Source organism: Brachyistius frenatus, unplaced genomic scaffold (genome assembly GCF_029030835.1).
Source record: "Brachyistius frenatus isolate BFR_SWC_R1_liver_20210118 unplaced genomic scaffold, ASM2903083v1 Contig_135, whole genome shotgun sequence".
NCBI classification, from domain to species: domain Eukaryota; kingdom Metazoa; phylum Chordata; class Actinopteri; family Embiotocidae; genus Brachyistius; species Brachyistius frenatus.
Window position 1 is genome coordinate 1,024,651 of NW_027210734.1, and position 20,748 is coordinate 1,045,398.

The 20,748-nt window shown below is 43.8% G+C and overlaps 4 protein-coding genes and 1 non-coding gene across 8 annotated transcripts in view; 2 read left to right on the forward strand and 3 right to left on the reverse strand.

Moving 5' to 3' along the window:
- The window catches only part of clcn3 (chloride channel 3), a 34,685-nt gene extending 33,638 nt beyond the window's left edge, over nucleotides 1-1,047 (reverse strand). Inside the window, exon 1 of one of the 4 annotated variants that reach the window (XM_069714812.1) lies at nucleotides 762-1,047. The gene's annotated coding sequence lies outside the window, so the exon portion shown is untranslated. The remainder of the gene's footprint in view (nucleotides 1-761) is intronic. The other 3 variants (XM_069714807.1, XM_069714811.1, XM_069714808.1) reach the window with 3 other exon arrangements.
- A 1,071-nt stretch (nucleotides 1,048-2,118) lies between these two features.
- Nucleotides 2,119-5,052, reverse strand: nit1 (nitrilase 1). The gene is made up of 6 exons (XM_069714793.1): nucleotides 4,858-5,052; nucleotides 4,293-4,526; nucleotides 4,067-4,170; nucleotides 3,853-3,989; nucleotides 3,211-3,336; nucleotides 2,119-3,119 (listed from the first exon to the last, which is right to left on the reverse strand). The coding sequence occupies exons 1-6, from the start codon at nucleotides 4,923-4,925 to the stop codon at nucleotides 2,853-2,855; spliced, it is 936 nt and encodes a 311-aa protein (XP_069570894.1). The 5' UTR covers nucleotides 4,926-5,052; the 3' UTR covers nucleotides 2,119-2,852.
- A 442-nt stretch (nucleotides 5,053-5,494) lies between these two features.
- Nucleotides 5,495-7,131, forward strand: pfdn2 (prefoldin subunit 2). The gene is made up of 4 exons (XM_069714794.1): nucleotides 5,495-5,601; nucleotides 5,840-5,928; nucleotides 6,045-6,168; nucleotides 6,273-7,131. Exons 1-4 carry the CDS (start codon nucleotides 5,521-5,523, stop codon nucleotides 6,462-6,464), a joined length of 486 nt encoding a protein of 161 aa, XP_069570895.1. The 5' UTR covers nucleotides 5,495-5,520; the 3' UTR covers nucleotides 6,465-7,131.
- Nucleotides 7,132-8,174: 1,043 nt separating this feature from the next.
- Nucleotides 8,175-8,256, reverse strand: trnas-gcu (transfer RNA serine (anticodon GCU)). The gene has a single exon. It is a non-coding gene; the product is annotated as a tRNA-Ser (tRNA).
- A 159-nt stretch (nucleotides 8,257-8,415) lies between these two features.
- On the forward strand, nucleotides 8,416-12,507 carry b4gat1 (beta-1,4-glucuronyltransferase 1). The gene is made up of 2 exons (XM_069714813.1): nucleotides 8,416-9,848; nucleotides 10,559-12,507. The coding sequence occupies exons 1-2, from the start codon at nucleotides 8,745-8,747 to the stop codon at nucleotides 10,748-10,750; spliced, it is 1,296 nt and encodes a 431-aa protein (XP_069570914.1). The 5' UTR covers nucleotides 8,416-8,744; the 3' UTR covers nucleotides 10,751-12,507.
- The last annotated feature ends 8,241 nt before the right edge of the window (nucleotides 12,508-20,748 follow it).

A 20,748-nucleotide genomic window follows, 5' to 3' on the forward strand; every position in this document is an offset into this window, starting at 1 on the left:
TATTTATGTAGAGCAGAGCCACAGTTTGGCATTTTAACCAAGCAGCCTGTACAAATCTGACCTAATTCCATTAAATGTGTTGTTGTATTAAAAAAAATAACAATAAGTTAAAAATTAAGAGTATTGCGCAATCAAGTGCTTTGCTTGTTAGTTTACTTTCACAAGAAGTTAGACTGCAAGATGAACCCAATAAATGGAGCTGCAGGCTGTAAAATATGAAATAGATGAATGTCACCGTGTTTTAAATCATATAATCTAACCAAGCGGACAGACGAGACTTTTTGTTGTTGTTGTTTTTCCGCCGGTGTTGATGATGAACAACAACCACGACACATCCAGCATGGCAGTGAAAACCTCCCGGTCCTCGCACGCGCTCAGCAGTTAGCCGCGCGTGCGATTACCGTTACATCCGCATTACACGGAGGAGGTGTGCAGGAGGGGACCGTGTGCACCTTGACTTCTCCCCCCCCCCCTCCCCCCAAAGCCCAGGGCCCCGGGTCCGCCAAACCGTCCGCTGAAACAACGCAAAGAAAGACACGAACCGAACCAAACCGACACCGACACCGAGCTAAGCGGCTAAGCAGCTAACCAGCGCGCGAGCTCGATGTGAAAGTTCCCGATATAATTAGATGATGGATGATTGATGGACGGATGGATGATGGATGGATGGCCTTGGGTTGGTCCAAACACACGTCTCCAACAGTTGAGCGACCATGAAGGTTTAAAGACGCGACATTAAAACACCACACGGAGCGACGTACCTCCCCGATGCCTCGATTCCAGCTCGGACGCGACAATTCATCCTTTTCTTTTTCCGTTTTTTGTTTTTTTTCCTGTCTTGAGTTGAAGCAGTGGGTTTCTGTTTCCTACACGAAGGGATCTGACATTCTCCTCCTCCTCATCGTGATGGTGTTTTCTTTTTTCCGTCCCATTCCTGAGTCGGTGACGTTCACTTCCTGTTCCCGTCGAGGACAACAGCTGATCCGCGATGCGTCCGTCCGGCCGCTGCGATCAGACGGGCCGGACAGAAGGAAGGACAATGGAGTCGGCGACCAGAAAAGACCGGGAGGGATTACCAGCAAGTGGTCGATTAATCGATTAAACCACTCTGATTAGCGATTAATCACAATGACCCCAAATTGAACATTCCGTGGCAATAAAATCAATTTGAAACCTGTCATTAGTGTGCAGTGACGTCATTCAACTGCCGTGAATTATTTCCTAAAAAAAAAAAAGAAAAGAAGAGAATAACAGTCGTAATAATTCAATGCGTAGACAAACAAATCCACACATAAACTGGACTAACAAACATTTAAAAACCTGATTTTAAACATATCAGCATGTATCGTCGATAACAACAAACCGTGTTTATAAAGTACCTTTTCGAAACCAAGGTTACAAGGTGCTGTACAAAGAAGTTAAAACAAAAAATAACAGTATCAAACAATATTAAAATGATATATTTTAAAAATATATTAAAAAAAATAAAAAAATAAGCACTGCATAGGATTTAGTGCCATCTAGTTGTGAGGTCGCAGACTGCAACCTGTCAAGTGTGTAAAAACCAAAACTCAGACCAAAGATTCGCGACCTCGTGCGAAGTGTCCCGACTGAGCTCCACTCAAACCAGCTGACGGTGTCGCATGTGACTCAGCTTGTAAAGTCACCAGTGGGCAGAGTTTGAGATTGTGAGGCCCAACAGTTATGAAGATATTTTTGTGCCTTTATTATGCAGGTTTTAAATTTGCAGCCAAAAAAAAAAATCTCGTTTCAGAAGCAAAATTCTCAATTCTGTGACCAAAACTAACAAAACTGTGAGAGCCAGTTTGTTTGCAATGCAAATAATTTATATTCTGTTTATGTATTTTTACTTATAAACCTGATTTTTGATTGCAGTGCAAGAAATTTGCTATCAAAACAGTTTTTTGTTGCTTGCAAAGTAAAGGCACAAAAAGACCTTCATATACAACACTGCTTTCAACATAAAATAAAATATTCAGTCCTAAAAATGGAACAAAAACACGTTTTTTTTTTTTTTTTTTTTAATCATTTTCTAAATGAAGTGACAGAAAAAAAGCAAAGAATTTATTTGTACCGGACAAAAGAAGACGAACCGAGTGATGTGTCAGTAGATTTATGAGTTTATAGTATCATATCATCTTTCAACACAATCGTACGCGATTTGATATTGGAAAAATTACAGGTAGTTTTTCTCACCCCGTCAATATCGCATATTAATCTACAGTATATTGATAATAGCCTCTGCCATTTCCTCCAGTGTCTTGTGTGCTCACTGCCCAATAGTACCATCTATTGATCGAGTTCAGTAACATCATTTTTACAGACTCTTCTGGGACGACTTGGGCTGATTTTCTTGATCGGAACGGATTAAAGGCTGTCGGTGAGATTTACTGGCTGGAAACGAGATCATCTACGGCGGTGGAGACGTTATGACTCAAAACTTTGAAACTAATAAAACTGGTTGTTTTCTGAAGCCGCAGTCAACTCAATCACTTTTATTTGATCTCGGCCAGAACAACCGCTTCATGTTTGAACTTCGCCGGATATTTACTCATTATTAATCTGGCTCCTCTCTGCACAGTAAATTCGTGTTTCCACCGTCTCGGTCGGCTGGTTCCGGTCCAACAAGCAGATTTCTCTTGACGTTTTCACAATGCAGCACGACAGAAATGTAAACAGCCTGAAAACAAATAGAAAAAGTCTGCTGTGTGTAAATCCAGCTTCATAAATTGAATACCGTATTCAGCTCCCCTGCAAGCATTTCATTTTAAAACAACTTCCTGTTTGTAGTTTCAATCTGTCTTCGATCAGCCTGTCTGTTTCCGTCACGTTCAGGTTTGAGCCAGACTGTGGTAGAAAGCAGCGTCCCTGCGGTGCTGCTGGACCGGCATGTTCGTCCTGGTTCTGCTGACTTTCTCCGGGTCGACGTCCACCAGCACCACGCCCGGCTTCTCCCCTCCGCAGTCGGCCAGCAGCTCGCCCCAGGGGTCCACCGCCAGGGCGTGGCCGTACGACGAGCGCTTCTCGTGGTGCGGGCCGACCTGCGCCGCCGCCAGGACGAAGCACTGGGTCTCGATTGCTCGTGCACGGAGCAGCACCTGGGAATAAAGTACATATTTATTAAAAAAAACATCAAAATCCGGTTTATATCTTCCAGTAATCCAGTCGTCTTGTAATGACTCCTCCCACCTCCCAGTGAGCAGCTCCCGTCGCTACGGTGAAGGCTGACGGGTACGTCAGGATCTCGGCGCCGTGCCGTCGCAGAGCGAGCGACAACTCTGGGAACCTTAGATCGTAGCAGATCCCCAAGCCCAGCTATACCAACAACAACAAAAACAACAACAAGAGACTCAGTGGAAACACAATGGACGACAAAAGACCTTAAAGCTCCTTCATAAATACACAAAGTGGATCCAAAACATGCCTGGAAATAAAATTCTCTTCATCGTCACATTCGGTGCTGTTTTGACTATTTAGAGCCAAAAACGTACAATTCATGATTAAACATGTTTCTCTCCAGAATCCTCAGTCCGACATAGATGATGAAAAGAACAGGACTTCCCTATATGGACCACATCATTCTGTGTTTTAGGTGATCCAATCAAGAACTTTGAAAAAACAAAAACAACCTTAACGTGGCATAATTTGGGGATACTTAGCGTTGTACATTTAGGTTTGTGAAGTATAAATATATTTTTATATTCCACAAACACTTCAGCAGTTTTTTTGGTGAGAGTGGGAGCCTAAAAAAAACAACCCGCCTAATTTGAAGAATGAATGTGTACTCGCAGGTCCGTTTGGCGACATGTATAATCTCATAAAAAATAGCACCTTTCCGATGGGGGTTTGGACCGGAGCAACGAGGGAGGGTCCCGGGATGGTGAAGGCGCTTTCTTTGAGGGACACTCCTTTCTCTGGTAGCTCCACATCAAACAGGTGGGACTTCCTGTAGACGGAGATGATGTCACCTGCGGGTGTAAAAGAATTTAATCAGGCAAACAATTAGTTTGGGTCCTTTTTAATAAGTGCAAGAGCGAGACGGCACCTTTATCATTTATTATGATGTGGCTGTTGTAGATTCGTCTGTCGTTCTCCCAGTCGTGACCTCGTTCGTGAAATCCTCCGAGAGAAAGCCACACCTGCGACTTCCTGGAAGAAAAAAAACTGATTGAAACACCAACAGAAACGTAGGAAAAATCATGACTTAAGATGATTCCTTTTTCAGCAGGCGTAACTTCGATAAAAGCGAATTTAAAAACTGTTTTGTCCACCTGGCCAGCCGAGTGTACCGACAGATTATGTCCCCGTCCAGAGTCTCCGACAGGGACAGCGTCTCCTCTCGGCTGGATCCGATGTAGTCGAAGCCCTCGGGCAGGAAGACCATGCCGGCCCCCCGCTCCTTGGCCTCCTCCACCAGCTGTTCGCAGGCGGAGAAGTTGGCCTCTTTGTCAGGGGTCGCCGTCACCTGGCAGACCGCCGCCAGCGGGCGAGACGAACTGGACATCCTGTGAGAAGAAGAGAGAAAGACGAGGCTATTGTTGAATCCAGTGAACAGAAAGAAACACATCAGGTCAACAATGGCTGATCATTAACTGCACTTGTTATTCTTAGTGTAACATCGTACAGCTCAGGTCTGTCTGGAATACGGAGGCATTTAAATAATCTTAATTTAAATGCCTTATCTGAAATATAAATTAGTATTTGAATGTCACTGAACCACTTTTTATTTGCAAATATCACCTTAAAGTGTACACATTCCTTTCAACACCTCGATGAACTAGTTATGAGGACCAGCTGTGAGCTGTAAAAACAATAAATTCTCAATAACAAACACACCTGTTCTGCAGCTTGATCTTGACCAAACACTTTCGAGACGATCCCACAATGCACCTGACCGCGAACATCGGACAGGTTCACCTTCTCGGTTCGGTTCCGGTCCATGTTGGTTTCATTTTAACAGCTCACGAAGATTCAGGCTTCATTCTTCTTCCCTGCTGCGTCGTCGTGGCTGGAAACCAGCACGACGCGCAACGTCTCCACCTACCGGGGAGTGTTGGTATCTGCGTGATTTACAACGTGCGTTCAGCAAATTATTAGAGAGGAGTTGTGTAAAAATAAAAAATAATTAAAAAAAATATTTAAATTAATACAATGAATAATTATAGGTGAGAAGGTGTCTTTGCTAAAGGAAAAGGTTATGTGTTTGGTAAGGAATGATGGAGGCTTCCTTACAGCTTAGTTATTGTATGAAAATCATATATCGGGCCGACTGTAAGAGCAACTTTAAGTCAATTGTGGTCCTCTTCTATTACATTAAATTATCATTTAAAAAAGGAAAAGGGCTTACAACATTTATATCTGTAATCTGAATAAAAATGGGAGCAAGAGATAGCCAGAAAAACATTTTCTTTCAAACTGGTCTGCATTTGTAAACAGGCAGTCGCGTGACCCAGCTCAACACGTCCCGCCCGGGGTCCTTCTCAGCGACACCCTTCCAAGATGGCAGCCAATAGTAGCAGCGCGGTTAGCAAGACCAGCAACAGCGCCGGGGGGAAACAGTCCGGCCCGTCGGCCGAACAGGTACCCTCACCTCCACCTGGGGCTGCTTCCAGTCGGGACGCTCGCTGTTGTTGTTGTTGTTGTTGTTGTTGTTGTTGTTGTTGTTGTTGTTCGGCCGCGTTCAATGAAGCCGCTAGCCTGAGCTAACGCTAGCTCCCCATAGCTCGTCCTTTAAGGAGCACGTTTTTTTGCAGAATAAAACTAATGTGTGTGTGCGTGTGCGTGTGTCCGTGCGTGTGTCCGTGCGTGTCCGTGCCAGGTGGTGTCAACCTTCCAGAGGATGCGTCAGGAGCAGCGCAGCATGGCCTCCAAGTCTGCGGAGCTGGAGATGGACATCAACGAGCACAGGTCGGAGGTCACCTGCGTCCTCTCCATCTTTTAACTCAGTGGTTTCCATGGTAACGGAGGAGGAGTGAAATCATCTCTTAGTATTTCTGACTTTTCTTTGGTTCTTCTCCGGCCAGCTTGGTGATCGACACCCTGAGAGAAGTGGATCCTTCCAGGAAGTGTTTCCGTCTGGTCGGAGGAGTGTTGGTGGAGCGGACGGTCAAAGAAGTCCTCCCAGCCCTGGAGACCAACAAGGAGCAGGTGACGGAGGACGACGGGACGACACAGGTCTCTTTCTGAAGTCACATACCAGCGAACGGGAGAACCATCAAGTGCTTTTTCCTTTTTTTTTTCTGTCCTCACAGATCTCCAAAATAATCGAGTCCATCAACACGCAGATGCAGTCGAAAGGACGGGAACTCACCGAGTACCGGGAACGCTACAACATCCGGCTGGTGGGCGAGGGCGAGGGCGAGGGACCGGGACAGTCGGCGGCGTCCTCCGGGGACAGCGAAGGGGGCGGGTCCAAAAGCGGAGCCGGCGTCTTAGTGTCGTAGTTTGTGCCGGACGGCGACCGTAACGGCTCTGTGGACTTCTTGCAGTCCTGAAAACATAAAAGTTGGAGTCACAAAATCTGGGTGGTGAAATCTGAACACACAGGAAAACTTTCTGGATTTTGGGAATCACTGAAAAAAAAGTCTGCGAAGTATTCTACACTCGGTCGTTTCAATCAGCCGCACGGCGTCAATATTTTGTGTCAGAATGAAAGTTGTTTGCGTTCCAGCGCGGTAATTAATTACAAATTTGATCATTTCTGAGTTTACACACTTCAGATTTTAGGACTAACAACTTAAAGAGCGGAGCGGACCGTTGGTTTCACGGAGCCCTGAAAGTCAAGTCGAGCTAAAAGTCGTCTTTGCGGAGCACAGCAGGTCCCGGGACACATTTCCCGAGCGCGGACACGAGACGATGCCGTAAACGCGTCTCTACCTCGTCGGTTTATCTTCACACACGCTGCAAAGAAACACGAGAAAACTTCTTGTTCTTTTGATTCTGTGTGAAACGCTGCAGCTCAGAGTCGTTAAAAGTGATTTTGTCTGAACTGAGGAAATGCCTCCGAGGACCTGACGTGCGTTTTGTTTTTTGTTTTTTTTGTGTTGTAAGGACAAACATGTTTTTGTTAATGAGCATGAATAAAAAAATAAATTTAAAAAAAATTAACAATTGCGCTTTGTTGTGTTCTGTAAGCACTGGTACATTATACACGAATGATTACTTTCACAACTACAGTCTCTGCACTGTCGACTCATCATATATATATTAGGAATAAAGTGCATTCAAGATTCTCGGGGGGATTCGGGCAAAGGGAATTTATAATTTATAATTTCATGGAGAGGGTGGTCCACTTGCATGACAACATGCTGTTTACAGGAGTGGAAGAAGTATTCAGGTCTTTTACTTTGAGTGAAAGTACTAATACCCCAGTGTAAAAATACTCCACTACAAGTAAAAGTCCTGCATTCACAACATAAGTCAAAGTATTAGCACCAAAGTATACTTAAAAGTATCAACAGTAAAAGTACATTTAAAATCTAGTGTATTAAAAAATGACATGGTCAGTGTTTTACTTTCATATTATATGTTTGTAATAATAGCAATACTTCTGCATTAATGTGTTTGTTGCATTTCACCACTGAAGATGTTTGAGGTTGAGATCATTGCTGGGTGGTTAAATCTATCTTCGTATGTTTATAGCTTCACTTTCCTGTGAGAGTCACACATCCCTAAAAAGTCTATTTCTCATTAGATCAGAAAAACACGCCTGTTTTTAACTTCGTCATGACGTATGACAATTTTCTCAAATTGAATCCTGCAGTTGATCAGAAACACTGAGTACTGCTGGAGGAACACTGACCCCTCTGGACAGGAAGGGTGTCATGATTTTAATCTAAAACTTTACTAGTAACTTAACGTTGCAGACAAACGTAGGGGAGTAAAAAAAAAAAAAAATACACGTATTTGCCTCTGAGATTTAGTAAAGTATAAAGTTACATAAAATAGAAATACACAAGTAAAGTACAAGTACTTTGAATATGTACTTGGGTGAAAACACAGTTGAATTCCGCTTCTATCTAAACAGCAAAATTGGCAAACGGTGTACGGAAAATGGATCCCCGCGTTATTTTATTTTATTTATACAAAAGATACGGTTCGACGGAAACGGAAAACACGTGATATCAAATACAAAAAATGTAAAAAGTAAATCCCGACGAGGATGGGATTCGAACCCACGCGTGCAGAGCACAATGGATTAGCAGTCCATCGCCTTAACCACTCGGCCACCTCGTCCAGATGCCGTATATACGTATGTCGGTGTATTTTTATAGACGACAATAATACATGTGATAATTGACGAGCGGTTTGTGCGACACGTGACTATTAGCACCAATTGCGCGCTGTTCCTCCAGACATTACGTTAATTGCGCATCAACATGCGCCGCTGTCGCAGCAGCAGCAGCAGCTCGTCCGGTAACAGCGGTGTTGTGATTTGATGGAGATCCAACAAACTGGATCCGTTTCATTGCTTTATTCGTGCTGTCGTGAGTCGTATTGAAAATCTGGGTCAGCCGGCAAAACAAAATAAATGAAGTCAAATGTTTATTTCATTTCCAGCCCGGGTCGGCCGGACTGTTAGCATTGTGGTAGCAATGGAGGTGACGTTAGCCGGGACGCCTGGACGGAAATAGCCGAGCCAGCCCTCGAGGGACGCGGCAGCGAGCTCCGGTGTGTGGACCTGCTTTGTGGACAGTAATCGGCCGGTTTGTAGTTCCTCTGGCATGCATCTCTCCAAGAAATGTTCCGCCTTCAAAGTGGTGCTGAGCGCTCTGCTGATCGTGGCGCTCCTGCAGCTCATGTACCTCTCCTTCCTGTCCAAGTTGCACGGCAAGCAGCAGCGGTACCGGTACTCGGAGCTCTTCGGGAGCTCCGGGTCCAAGAAAAACGCACCGCCCGAGAAAAACTCGCGAAAGGAGCGTCTGAGGTACTCGCTGTCCACCGGGGGCATCTTCGACAACAGTGGCCAGTACCGGGTCTACAAGAACCTGATCAAAAGTGATTTAACCACCAATCTGAAGCCGGGCTCCGACCCCAGCGCCAACATCCTGGCTTTGGCCACGCACACCACCATCAACAACCTGCACCACCTGGAGTCTCTGCTGGAGAGGTGGCAGAACCCGCTCTCTGTGGCCATCTTCGCACACGGAGAAGATGTCAAGTTCGCCACAGCTCTGGTTTACGCGCTCAGCTTCTTCTGCCCTCAGATCCAAGCGCTGGTGGACTTCCACTTGGTCTGCCTGTCAGGAGAGATGGCCAGTTTCCCCGAACAGGACCGGGAGCATTTTGCCGGGCTGGATGACTGCGCCTCCGTGTTCTCCAGACTGGAGACCCACCGGGACAAACACAAGAACTACGCCATCGGCGGAAACATCTCCTACCCCAACAACCTCCTTCGCAATGTCGCCCGAGGCGGCACAGAGTGCTCCCACGTCCTGGTCATCGACATCGACATGATGCCCAGCGCCGACCTGCACGAGCAGTTCCTGGCCATGATCATGAGGCGCGAGCCGGCGAGCGACGAGGTGCTGGTGCTGCCGGCTTTCGAGATCCGCCACGCCAGGAAGATGCCCGCCACCAAGTCCGAGTTGGTTCAGCTCTACCAGGTCGGCGAAGTCCGGCCGTTCTACGAGGAGCTGTGTCCTCGCTGTCAGGCGCCCACCAACTACTCGCAGTGGATCAACAGCCACGTTCGAGGGAGCGACTCCCTGGAAGTTGCCTACACGCTGGTCTGGGTGGACCCCTGGGAGCCGTTCTACATCGGGCCCCACACCGTGCCCCTCTACGACGAGAGCTTCAAGCAATACGGCTTCAATCGCATCAGCCAGGTCGGTAAAATGTTGATGGAGACTGTGACGAAGTGGATGTCGAAATGAGATTTTTTTTTTCCCCCTATCGTGTCTAGTGAAATGTCACACCGGCCGAAGCCAACGTGTCAACGGGGTTCTGGTGCAGCCGGCAGATAACCGGGCCAAGACGTCCTCCTTTCGTGCAAAACCAGCGGGTTTGAAGTTGGGAAGCGAAGTTGTTGTTTCACAAGAAGCTCGTTTACACTCAGTTAACAGTTTAAAATCTGAACAACAACGCTGATAAAAAAAAAAAAAGCTAAACTGTTGTGAGAAAAAGCCAAAAAAATGTTTTGCGATTGTGTTTTGGCCAAATTGTTTCCACCTCAAGTTGCTCTTTTAACTGAATTTGACAAAAGCGCACTCAAAATGGACTAGATCACATTTAAAAACCTCTTATTCATAATTAATGTCGTCCATAATATACCTGTACCCTGTTCCTTTGCTCTTCTTTTTTTTTTTTTTCCAAGTCTCTGCCCTATTTCTGGTCTTCTTCCTCACTTCCCCTCCGTCACCTTTATTCTCACCTCCTCTGCTCTCCGTTCAACCTGTCATGCTCTCCTCTCCACCTCCTCTCCACCTCCTCTCCACCGCCTCTCCACCTTTTTATATATAAAATATAAAAATCCTCGTCACTTCCCACCCTCCACGTCTGCCCCTCTCATCCCTCGTTGTTCTCTGTCTCCCCGCAGGCCTGCGAGCTCCACGTGGCCGGATTCAGGTTCTCCGTGCTGAGCTCGGCCTTCTTGGTGCACCGCGGCTTCAAGATCCAGGGGGAGTTCCACGCCAAGAAAGACGAGGAGAACAAACACAACCGGGTTCTGTTTCGCAGCTTCAAAGAGGGCCTGAAAACCAAATACCCATCCTCCACGCGACGCTGCTGAGAAAAAAATAACACAAAACAAAGATGAGGGCGTCGTACCCCGTCTGTATCGGCCGTCAATGAAATCAGTGTTCAGCTCAAATGATGGACGCTTTCATATCGTAACCAGATTTAGCTTCCGGTCGAGCTCTCCCCGCCCTACCTTCAAAAGTCAGCACATAAACGTCCCAGTTTCTCCGCTGTTTTTTCTCGTGACGACGGCGCGGTGGGACTTTAAACTAATCCGACTCCTGGGTTTTTACTCAAAAGTCCCTTTTTGAAAAACGAGCAGCGGGGGAAATGTTCTCTGTGGATTTGGATCCTGCTGGTCGGGAGAGAAAAGAAGAAAACGGTCGTTCAGAAGTGGGAAAACCGGTCAGCGGATCACGACTTTGCTGTTTCGATTCAAATACACGTTGGCGATCTGGAGGGTGTTTAATTCGAGGTAACATGAGGACTAACTATGTGACGTGGAGCACTTCATGAGAGCACAGCAAAGTTGCCTTGTTCTTAAAAATCACGACCAAAATCACATTCAAACATAACATCAAATTAAGTTAATCGATTTTTTTTAAATTTTTTTTTTTATCATTATAAAAGGAAGAAAAATAAAGTCTTTCCCCGGCAGACAAATCAAACCAACTTGAACTGTAGCTTATAAGCAATGTGCTGACTGCAAGTCTGAAATATGATCTTCAGTCCTTGTAAATGTCAGTGAGTCGATGACGCGCTCCGACCACCAGATGGCGACGGTCAGCTGAGCGTGTGCGGTACATACATGTTAGATTACGCAACACCAAGTGTTGTTTGGTGCTCGGAGGGATGTGAATTCACTCCGCGCCGCAGCGGTCGGCACATTTCACACTTTTTTTTTTTTTTTTTTTTTTTTTTTTCCGGGGCGCTTGTTCCTGTCTGTTGCTGTCAGACCGAAGACGTGACGAGAGCAACGAAGCCCTGGAAAAAAACAAACAAAACAAAAAAAAACTATAAATAGAGACTGTGTTCAACACTAGCTGTTCGCCAGCACTGTGGAAAACTACTGTACTCTTTAACACTGAGGATGTGACGCTGGTCATCCTCGACGTGATGTGCAGTTTTTAAATCACCTCTTTTAAAGTCGAGTCTAATGGCAGCTCCAGGACGCACATGTAGCACGGTTAGTGAGCGGAGAGATGAATGGTGATGCATAAACAACAAACAAAAGGATTGCATATCTCAACAGTAAACGAATAGCTCATGTTTTGATCTTACTTCTGTAACTGTACGGTGTGAAACCCCGACTACCACTATTCTCCTGTCTTTTTAGTGAAAATGCATAAACAGCAGATGTTGTTTGGTTACTTTTAAATGTTATGTTTTAATTGTTTATTTTGGAGAGATATACATATTTTTCCTTCCTCACTTGTGGTGTTTGATATATTTATTGTGAAAATGCTTCTTTTTTTTTTTGTTGTTTTTTTTTTAACAGGAATTGGTTGAACTTCTTTTTTGGTGGTTTTTAAAAAAATTTTTTTATCCTCAAGTAAGAAAACTAGCACAAAATAAGATTTGACACATTTTTGGTTTCTGAACCACTATAAAATCCTGTGTTTGGTGTTCACGGTCAGTTTCAACACATTGAGTGATTTTGCAGTGCAGTGCTTTAATATTGATGTATCTTATTTGAAAATGCATTTTTGTTGTTGTTGTATTTATTGTTTTGTTTTTCTTTTGTGTTCACGAAACATAATGCCTGATTTGTATTGTTGAAATTTCTAGTAAACCTCCTGGACGACTTTCGTTTGCCTCCAAACTGTGACTGACTCTGGTTGTAAGTATTTAATGCAGAATAATAGACTGATGTTAAAGCGACTGAATGACATTCGGGGTCATCAGACGGCTCTGTGAGCACCTGGAAGTCAAACCAATTAACTTCACCGGAGGGATTTGTAAATGACGAGTGATGACAACAGTGTTTCTGGAAGTATCACTTAAATAGGAGGTGAAGAAGCTGAAGGCGAGGCGACAACTACAGCTCTTAACGTCTACGTTAACACGTTTCTAACACGAGTAATTCAGCAGATTTCAGTCTTTTCACCTTAAATAGCGTCTGAAGTTATTGGAGCACTTTGTGCGTCAGTTACCAGCGGTAGTATCGTTCCCCGAGCGCTCGACACATGCCGACATTAACCCGTTGGTGTAACACGGCTTAAGATGTGGGTTTAAAGGCATCCCTGCACCAATAGCATGCGATGGGTGATTACAAGGTGAGTTGGCCCAGCATTCAATTAAAAGCTCCTACTTAGTAATTAAGATCTGTATTAAAGTGGACTTTAAGGAGTCTTCAGCGAGGCTTCGGTTTGATGTGGACTGAATCACTTCTGCCGTGCCAACCAAACACGGAGGACCTTACAAGCAGCGGAGCAGCGGTTTTCATTATTTTCTGTTAAAATATGGCGGCAGGAGGAAAAAAAAACGACTTTCGGAAAGTTGCCGTGGAAAAGAAGGAAAAATCAATTCAATATGTGTTTGAGCAGCTTTGCCGTCGGCCAAGTGTTGATCGGTGAGCCGGCCATCTGCCGGCAAAGTAGAGCACGTGTGACATTCGCCGCTTGACGGCTATCCGAGACGCTGCGACATTTTGTGGCTAAGCTTGCATTACCGGGCTCTTTAATGAGCCGGGCACATGAAAGCGAGTAGCACGCAACTCCTCGCTTTTGGCTTCGGATCAGCTTTTGTCAGGTACACCTTAATCGCCATTATCAAGTCGTCTTGCACGTCTCGGAAATTTTTGTTTTACGAACAATTCATCACGACTTCCCTCGTAGTTGATCTGTTATTATTCACACTTTAATAGCAAGGCGAGAAGGGATAATTCACTGAACTTTGAGGAATCAAAATTCACGCATCAGAAAAAGAAACGCCTTTTTCTCCTGTTGTCATCCAGGCTCCCTCTCTCTGAGCCGTGGTTTGGAGCCGTGGTTGGCAGGTTCTTTCTTCAGGGTGTTAATAATGTGGCAGAAGGTGCAGAAATGTTAATGGGGGTGGTGGATCAGGAGAGGCAGGTTTGGTGAGGTAAAGTGGGGTTTATCTCAACAGCTTTGGGGAGTGAAGGCTTATCTGGGTCAGAGAGCTTTATGACGTAAGCAATTAGAGTTGCCCTCTCTTGTGTACGCTAGCAGGAGGGAGGCCTCCCGCCATCGAGATTAGCCGTCCTACTAAGACCGGGAGAGCTCCACGGCTTCTGGACAGTGGAGGGAACCAGCTGGAGGGCGGGATGAGCAAGGGGGTGGGGGGCTTCCTCGAAATGGGCGGGAAACGATGAGGGCAGCGAGAGCGAGGGGTCAACAGACAGCGCTCGCAGACATACAGGGCGTCCAGCACGGGTCAGTGGATGCGTGAGAGGAGAAGGAGTCGGTGACCCATGCTGATGAAAGGAATTCGCAGAATGAAATGTGGGTATAAATGAAGTGGTAGTTTGTTCAGCGTAGCATGTTGGACGGCAGTCGGGAGAGAAAAGGGCTACAGACAATGTTTATGTCACTCGGCTTAACATCAGCGGCTTCTTCACACGAGCCACTTGACTGGAAGGGTTTACAACCGATTCGGCCAATTGGTTTAAAAGAAATGGTTGAAAAGATCTTTACTTACTCCGGACAAAAGATCTGTTACCTGAAGAGTCTCAGAGCGGTGACCCAGAAGTAAATTAGCAGAGTTGTATTCGAGTCATTTCTGTAGCAAATCGCCCCAAAAATGAAAATACACGTCTTAATTAGTTAAAAACCATCATTTCTCTTGATGCATCCCAAAAACCTTCCTGATGAGGTGAAGCGCTTTCATTTTGGAGGATAAGTTTGGCTATAAATCTTGTGGTGTCACATTGTTTATGCTACATACTTGTCCCTACACAAATAAACATGAAATAAATGATGTCATAAAACACAGCTAATGGTCACATTTGAGAATGTTCTCCAAATGATTTTTCAACTGAGTATTAGAAAAGTTTAAGGATGAAGGCTGAAGCTTTTATCTGTTGTGTGAGAACTGTGACCTCTGATTTTCCTGAATATTTGTGGGTTATTTTCAGTTAAAGGCTCAAAGTAACAAATATTTTCAATATCGATAAATCTGCCAACTATTTTACTGGACTGATTGAATAATAAATAATACAAATATCATAAAGTAGAATAAAAAGCCTGGTTTGACTTCTGCAAACTGTCTTGTTTTTCTCAAACAAATATACAACAGACCAAAACTTTCTCACAATCAATTTCAAATAATATGTTTAATTACATTTTGTACCGTATTGACGGCAGCACATGTATACCTGCAGGTTTGGTTTTTGGCTTGATATTGTTTTTTAACTTATTTTCTCGTCGTATCTATTTCTATATATTATAATTGTTTTGTTTATATTGCTGATTTTGTTTTAACATGTGACCTTACTAAACCTGTTATCGCTGCTTTTCTCGTTATACAATCTATACATCATTCACGCTCACATTTTACTCGTGTGATGTAGTTTCATTCCTTTGTAAACCCCCCCCCCTCACGAACCTCCCCCCCCGCCTTTTTCTATTATCATTTCTAAATCATGTGATGTTACACGTCAATCACGCGACAAACATGAACAATCTTTCCGCAGCGACAGATTGTTCGCATGCTGAGCGTCTCTCTCTCTCTCCGACATGCAGGCGTCCGTTTCACTTAAACAAGTGAAGGCTTAGCCGCCATCAATGCCAGCTTTGGGAGAAGTTTACCTGTCTGCTTACTGGGGGGGAAAAAGCCTCTCAGGCAAAGGGCACACGTATCACTGTGCCTCTAAAGCCGGTGTTCTTGGACGCCCGGGCCGCCCGCATTTTAAATGTGTCCCGCTAAAGCCAGACTATCCGGCCTGGAGGACAGAAGTAATGAGACGTGACGCTGCCCAAGGGAGAGAAAAGGAGGCCTAACAGATATCGGTAATCCTTCTCACCGAGCTGACGCCTCTGAGCCCCCCACCCATGCTGTCACATGAACCCAACAGGGAAAGACGCAATAGACATCACACAATCACAATATGGACAAAGATGCGCGCGCACCACACACACACACACACACACACACACACACACACACACACACACACACACACACACACACACACAATGATCACTATAAGTACTCATGCTTATAGGTGCATATATTTTGTTATGACAAAATGAGCTTGAATATGCATACGTTACGCGCGCACACACACACACACACACACACACACACACACACACACACACACACACACACACACACACACACACACACACACACACACACACACACACACACACACACACACACACACACACACACACACACACACACACACACAGAGGGGCTGCCGTGGCCGCGGTCGGTTGATTCTGCTCCGATCGATGAACTAACACAAGGCTCCTTTGTCACAATAATTCAGGAGCAGACGATGGACGCTATGATACAATTGCCCCGATGAATGTTTGCACAACACAAACCGGGTGTATCCCAACAGCGTCTCAAAGATTACCTGAAGGATTTGAGGGATACTTTTTCGTGCATCACAACGGCTGCAGCAGACAACAAAGAGTGGATTTTTTTTCCCCTTGGCTCGCTGTACGTCTGCGTGAAGTGTACGAAAAGCAGCATTAAAGATTCAAGTCGGCGGACTAAACAGAAGCAGCGGCTACGAAGCCGGTGATGCGGTTAAAGCACTTAAGACAATTCATATGGCAGTTGTGAGACAGGAGATTAAGTAGGATTTATATGAGAGATTATAGTTTAGTTGAGCTGTCAGCCATTGTATCAGAGGATCACACAACGTGACTTTAATCAAAATCAATATAAGCCATTAGTGAGTGTGGCTGTGTGTGTTTTCACTGTTGTTTTGTGAACTTTCTTGCAGTCACGAGTTTGAATAATGTTTTTATAAGTGCACAAAAAACCAAAAAGAAATCGTACCACAATGTCGTCATCAGAACAAGAGTTCACTAGATATGAAGTTAAAGGTGGACTAATGTCTGATGCTAATGCTAACATGAACCACAGTTTTCAGTTAGTCCTCATCAGTTGGAGGTTTGAGTTTCAATCATCATTTTTTAATTCAACTACATTTCTAAATAGTTTATTTTTTAAATTTTATTTCCTTGTTTAGGGACGATGTTACACGGTGATTTTACACTTCAGTAAAATCGGTTCAGTAAATAAATTGCCCACATTTCTGCACTACTTTGCCATTTTTGCTTCATTCTACTTTATTTTATTAATGTGTTATCTCAAGTTTAATTTTGTGTTCTTATGCATTTTTTTCTTTGTTTTTAAACTATTTTTTAACATGTTTTAATGCTCTGTTAAATATTTTTATGTGAAGCTCAGTATTTAATGTTCTTGCTGTGAAGCACTTTGAGCTATATTTCTTATATGAAAGCTGCTCCACAAATACATTGAATTATTATTATAAGATAAAACTGTAATTGACTTTAAATATTCTGGTTGATAAATGCGACACATTGCTTTAATTTAAGTCACTTTAATAAGCCAAAATGAGGAGACAGAAAGTCTCTGCTCTGCTCTGAACTATCTACTTCTTCATTTCACAAAACTAAGTGGAAGTCAAGTAGTGACTCGGTTATATTACGTTGATCCAGAGGTGGAGTATTACCTGGATGTGGGAGTATTACCTGGATGTGGGAGTATTACCTGGATGTGGGAGTATTACCTGGATGTGGGAGTATTACCTGGATGTGGGAGTATTACCTGGATGTGGGAGTATTACCTGGATGTGGGAGTATTACCTGGATGTGGGAGTATTACCTGGATGTGGGAGTATTACCTGGATGTGGGAGTATTACCTGGATGTGGGAGTATTACCTGGATGTGGGAGTATTACCTGGATGTGGGAGTATTGCCTGGATGTGGGAGTATTACCTGGATGTGGGACCATCTTCTACAGGGTTGCAGCTCCGGCTGTCGCTGCAGCAGCACAGTCCTGAAATAACAAACATAAACAATTAATCATATTGACAAGAACAATGAACCCACTTATGATGCATTTATTGAACTTTGTACAAAACTACAATGTTTGTAAAAATGTTTTAATTCACATTTGGTAAACTGAGATTTGAGAGAGCACACGATTGAACATTACAGCAGAAGACACAAACTATTCGCAATATCAAACACTGCGAATACCGAGGAGAGTTAGGACCTCATTAAATGCACCATGTCAGTGTGTGAGCAGCCAAAGGGGAAGAAACTTGACAAAAATTAAACTGAAATTGTGTTCCTTATTTTTTTTTTATGAACTGAATATGAGTGTTTCCGATCAATAAACAAAATAAATAAATAAACAAATTTTTTTTTAAAAGTGCTGTATTTACAATTATTTTCTGATGTGCAGTCAAGTGTCTGATGTCAGAAAGCGTGAACACAATATGTTCATGTTTTGGTCCGTGTGAAAGATTATCTTCCAACCAGGGTGCTCGCTGCGTATGAGCACCCCCGCGGTTTTAAGGCGTGACTCTAAAGAAAAGGTTTTACGCAGTGAGCACTAAAGGGGGTACGAGTCTCTTTTTCCTGGCCGAGACGAGTCCCAGCTCACCGAAAGGTCACCAACGGGCACACGACCCGGCGTCCTTCCAAAACGCTGTTTGTCGTGGCTGTAAATCCACTCGAATGCCCACCAAGACCAAGGTGAAATGTTTTCATCCTGAACGAGACTTAAGAGTTCGGTTACGCTCTTTAATCTAATTAAGCCCCAGTTCCGATGTGCAAACAGTTATATTTGTTGATATGTGACGATACGCTCCACAGATCCAGCCAATAGGTAATTAATTTAAACTGATACCGACACAGTTAACTTTGTTTACTTTTACACGCTGACGATCTAATCGAATGTGCGAGTGCCTTAATGTTTAAAGAGCAACTGGAGGCCTCTGAGCCGTTGTTTGTTTCTCAAAATCTACGGAGAGGAAATGCATCTTTTTTTCCAGGTGCACTGAAATTCACACCAAATCTCAACCACAAAACTGAAGCACGTATAAAAACTATGAACTCTGAGCAGCCTTCAATTTATTTCCTCCCTTTGTGGAGATGCAACTCATATCCATCCCAGATCCTCATACAGTAACATATACAAATCAATCAACACAAATAAAGTATTCAAAACTTCAACAGACACGATTGCAGTTATTTTTTTTCAGCTATCAATGTGTCGACTGTATTTTACAGGAATGTAAACGTGCAGGATCATCTGCACAACAGCAAACCAGCAGAAACTGTGTCGTGACGTTGGCAGAGGGAAAAGGTCTGAGGACAAACTCTCCAGTTGAGGGAGGTTGTAAATGAGTTCATCCGTCCTAACTAAAGCAAACTGTCACTACAGACACAGGACGTCCCAGATCCGTCCACTCTATTGTTACACGAGACACTCAAGAGGAAAGTTGGCCCTCCAAGGATGGGCTAGGATGGGTTGGGATGGGCTGGGATGGGCTGGACCGGGCGGTCCAGAGAGGATCAGGGGAGGTAAGTCACCAAAGCAGGAATTAATGAGCATTATAGTATTAGGTAAGAATAAGTCCCACCTTAAATCCCTTTGGGATTCCTAAACAACTCCAGTAACACCTGTTACATATGATGATGGGGTGGGGGGGGGGGGGATAAGACCAGGTTTATGTGACCAACGTATTGTTCACATATTTGACTCTTTCAGTACTCAAACTGTACACGGTTAGTCGTGGGAGGTATGTACTGTATGTATGTACTGTGTGTATGTACTGTGTGTATGTACTGTGTGTATGTACTGTATGTATGTACTGTGTGTATGTACTGTGTGTATGTACTGTATGTATGTACTGTGTGTATGTATGTACTGTATGTATGTATGTATGTACTGTATGTATGTACTGTATGTATGTATGTACTATGGGTACAAGCTGCTGTAATTTAATGTTAGAAAAGCCACTTCAATAAAACAATGTTAAACTTCAGTCCAAACTTGATTAATGATTAATGGTACACTTAAAACGCAGCACAGCTTCTGGTACTCCAGTAAATATGCAGAACCGCCCATCAAACTAAATTTCATCCTCAGTTATCTGAAGGTCTGAAAACTTCTTTTGTTAATGTTTTTTTTCTTTGTTTTTAAACTACATTTTAACATGTTTTAATGCTCCGTTAAATGTTTTTATGTGAAGCTCTGCATTTAATGTTCTTGCTGTGAAGCACTTTGAGCTGTATTTCTTATATGAAAGCTGCTCTATAAATACATTGAATTATTATTAGAAGACAAAACTGTAATTGACTTTAAATATTCTGGTTGATAAATGCGACACATTGCTTTAATTTAAGTAACTTTAAGAAGCCAAGCATTAGGTGAGACGGTGAATTTGAATGAACTAACTAACCTTTATTTATTTATCCAGAAGAATAAGCAGCAGACTTTAGATTACTTAAAACAACAACAACAACAACAACAACAACAACTACAACAACAACAAAGCTCTTAAAAGCATTTACACATAAGAAAAGCACAAAGTCTAGGCATTAATTTCCCTCATCTGGGTTACCGGGCTCGTTTCAGCTTGTGCTAAGCTGATCCCTCAAACAGCGCACATGATACGGTCTGGAGGTGGTTTCCTTTCATTGGAGGGAGCGAGAACAACCGTCCAAATCCACCGGTTCACGACACCTGGAAAGATCATCTGGTGACACAAATAACCTCCGGACAGCTTGAGGTGTAAAGGAGCTTGTTGCTCTGATTCACACCGATGAGCTTTCTCCTGGAAATGCTGCTCTACTGTCAAGGAAACAGGAACAGTGACACAGCGGCATTATTTATATAGAAATAAATATGCAGAGTTACTGTGTGCGCATTTATTCTATAGCTCAACCATGTAAGAAAGTAAGTATGTTAATAAGTCGCAACTCGCCAATTTGGAAGTGATTTTGGCCGAGGTGTGAGCTACGTCGGTGAGCAGCCTGCCCGAGTACGATAGACAATTTTGTTTTCTCTCATATACTAATTAGAGCTGA

Coding starts and splice junctions, on each gene's coding strand:
- nit1 (XM_069714793.1), bottom strand. CDS start 4,925: ATGTTCGCGGTCAGGTGCATTGTGGGATCGTCTCGAAAGTGTTTGGTC. Junction 3,990..4,066: donor CATCATAATAAATGATAAAG/GTGCCGTCTCGC, acceptor TTACACCCGCAG/GTGACATCATCTCCGTCTAC. Junction 3,337..3,852: donor TCCAAACCCCCATCGGAAAG/GTGCTATTTTTT, acceptor TTGTTGGTATAG/CTGGGCTTGGGGATCTGCTA.
- pfdn2 (XM_069714794.1), top strand. CDS start 5,521: ATGGCAGCCAATAGTAGCAGCGCGGTTAGCAAGACCAGCAACAGCGCC. Junction 5,602..5,839: donor CCGGCCCGTCGGCCGAACAG/GTACCCTCACCT, acceptor TGTCCGTGCCAG/GTGGTGTCAACCTTCCAGAG. Junction 5,929..6,044: donor ATGGACATCAACGAGCACAG/GTCGGAGGTCAC, acceptor TTCTCCGGCCAG/CTTGGTGATCGACACCCTGA.
- b4gat1 (XM_069714813.1), top strand. CDS start 8,745: ATGCATCTCTCCAAGAAATGTTCCGCCTTCAAAGTGGTGCTGAGCGCT. Junction 9,849..10,558: donor GCTTCAATCGCATCAGCCAG/GTCGGTAAAATG, acceptor GTCTCCCCGCAG/GCCTGCGAGCTCCACGTGGC.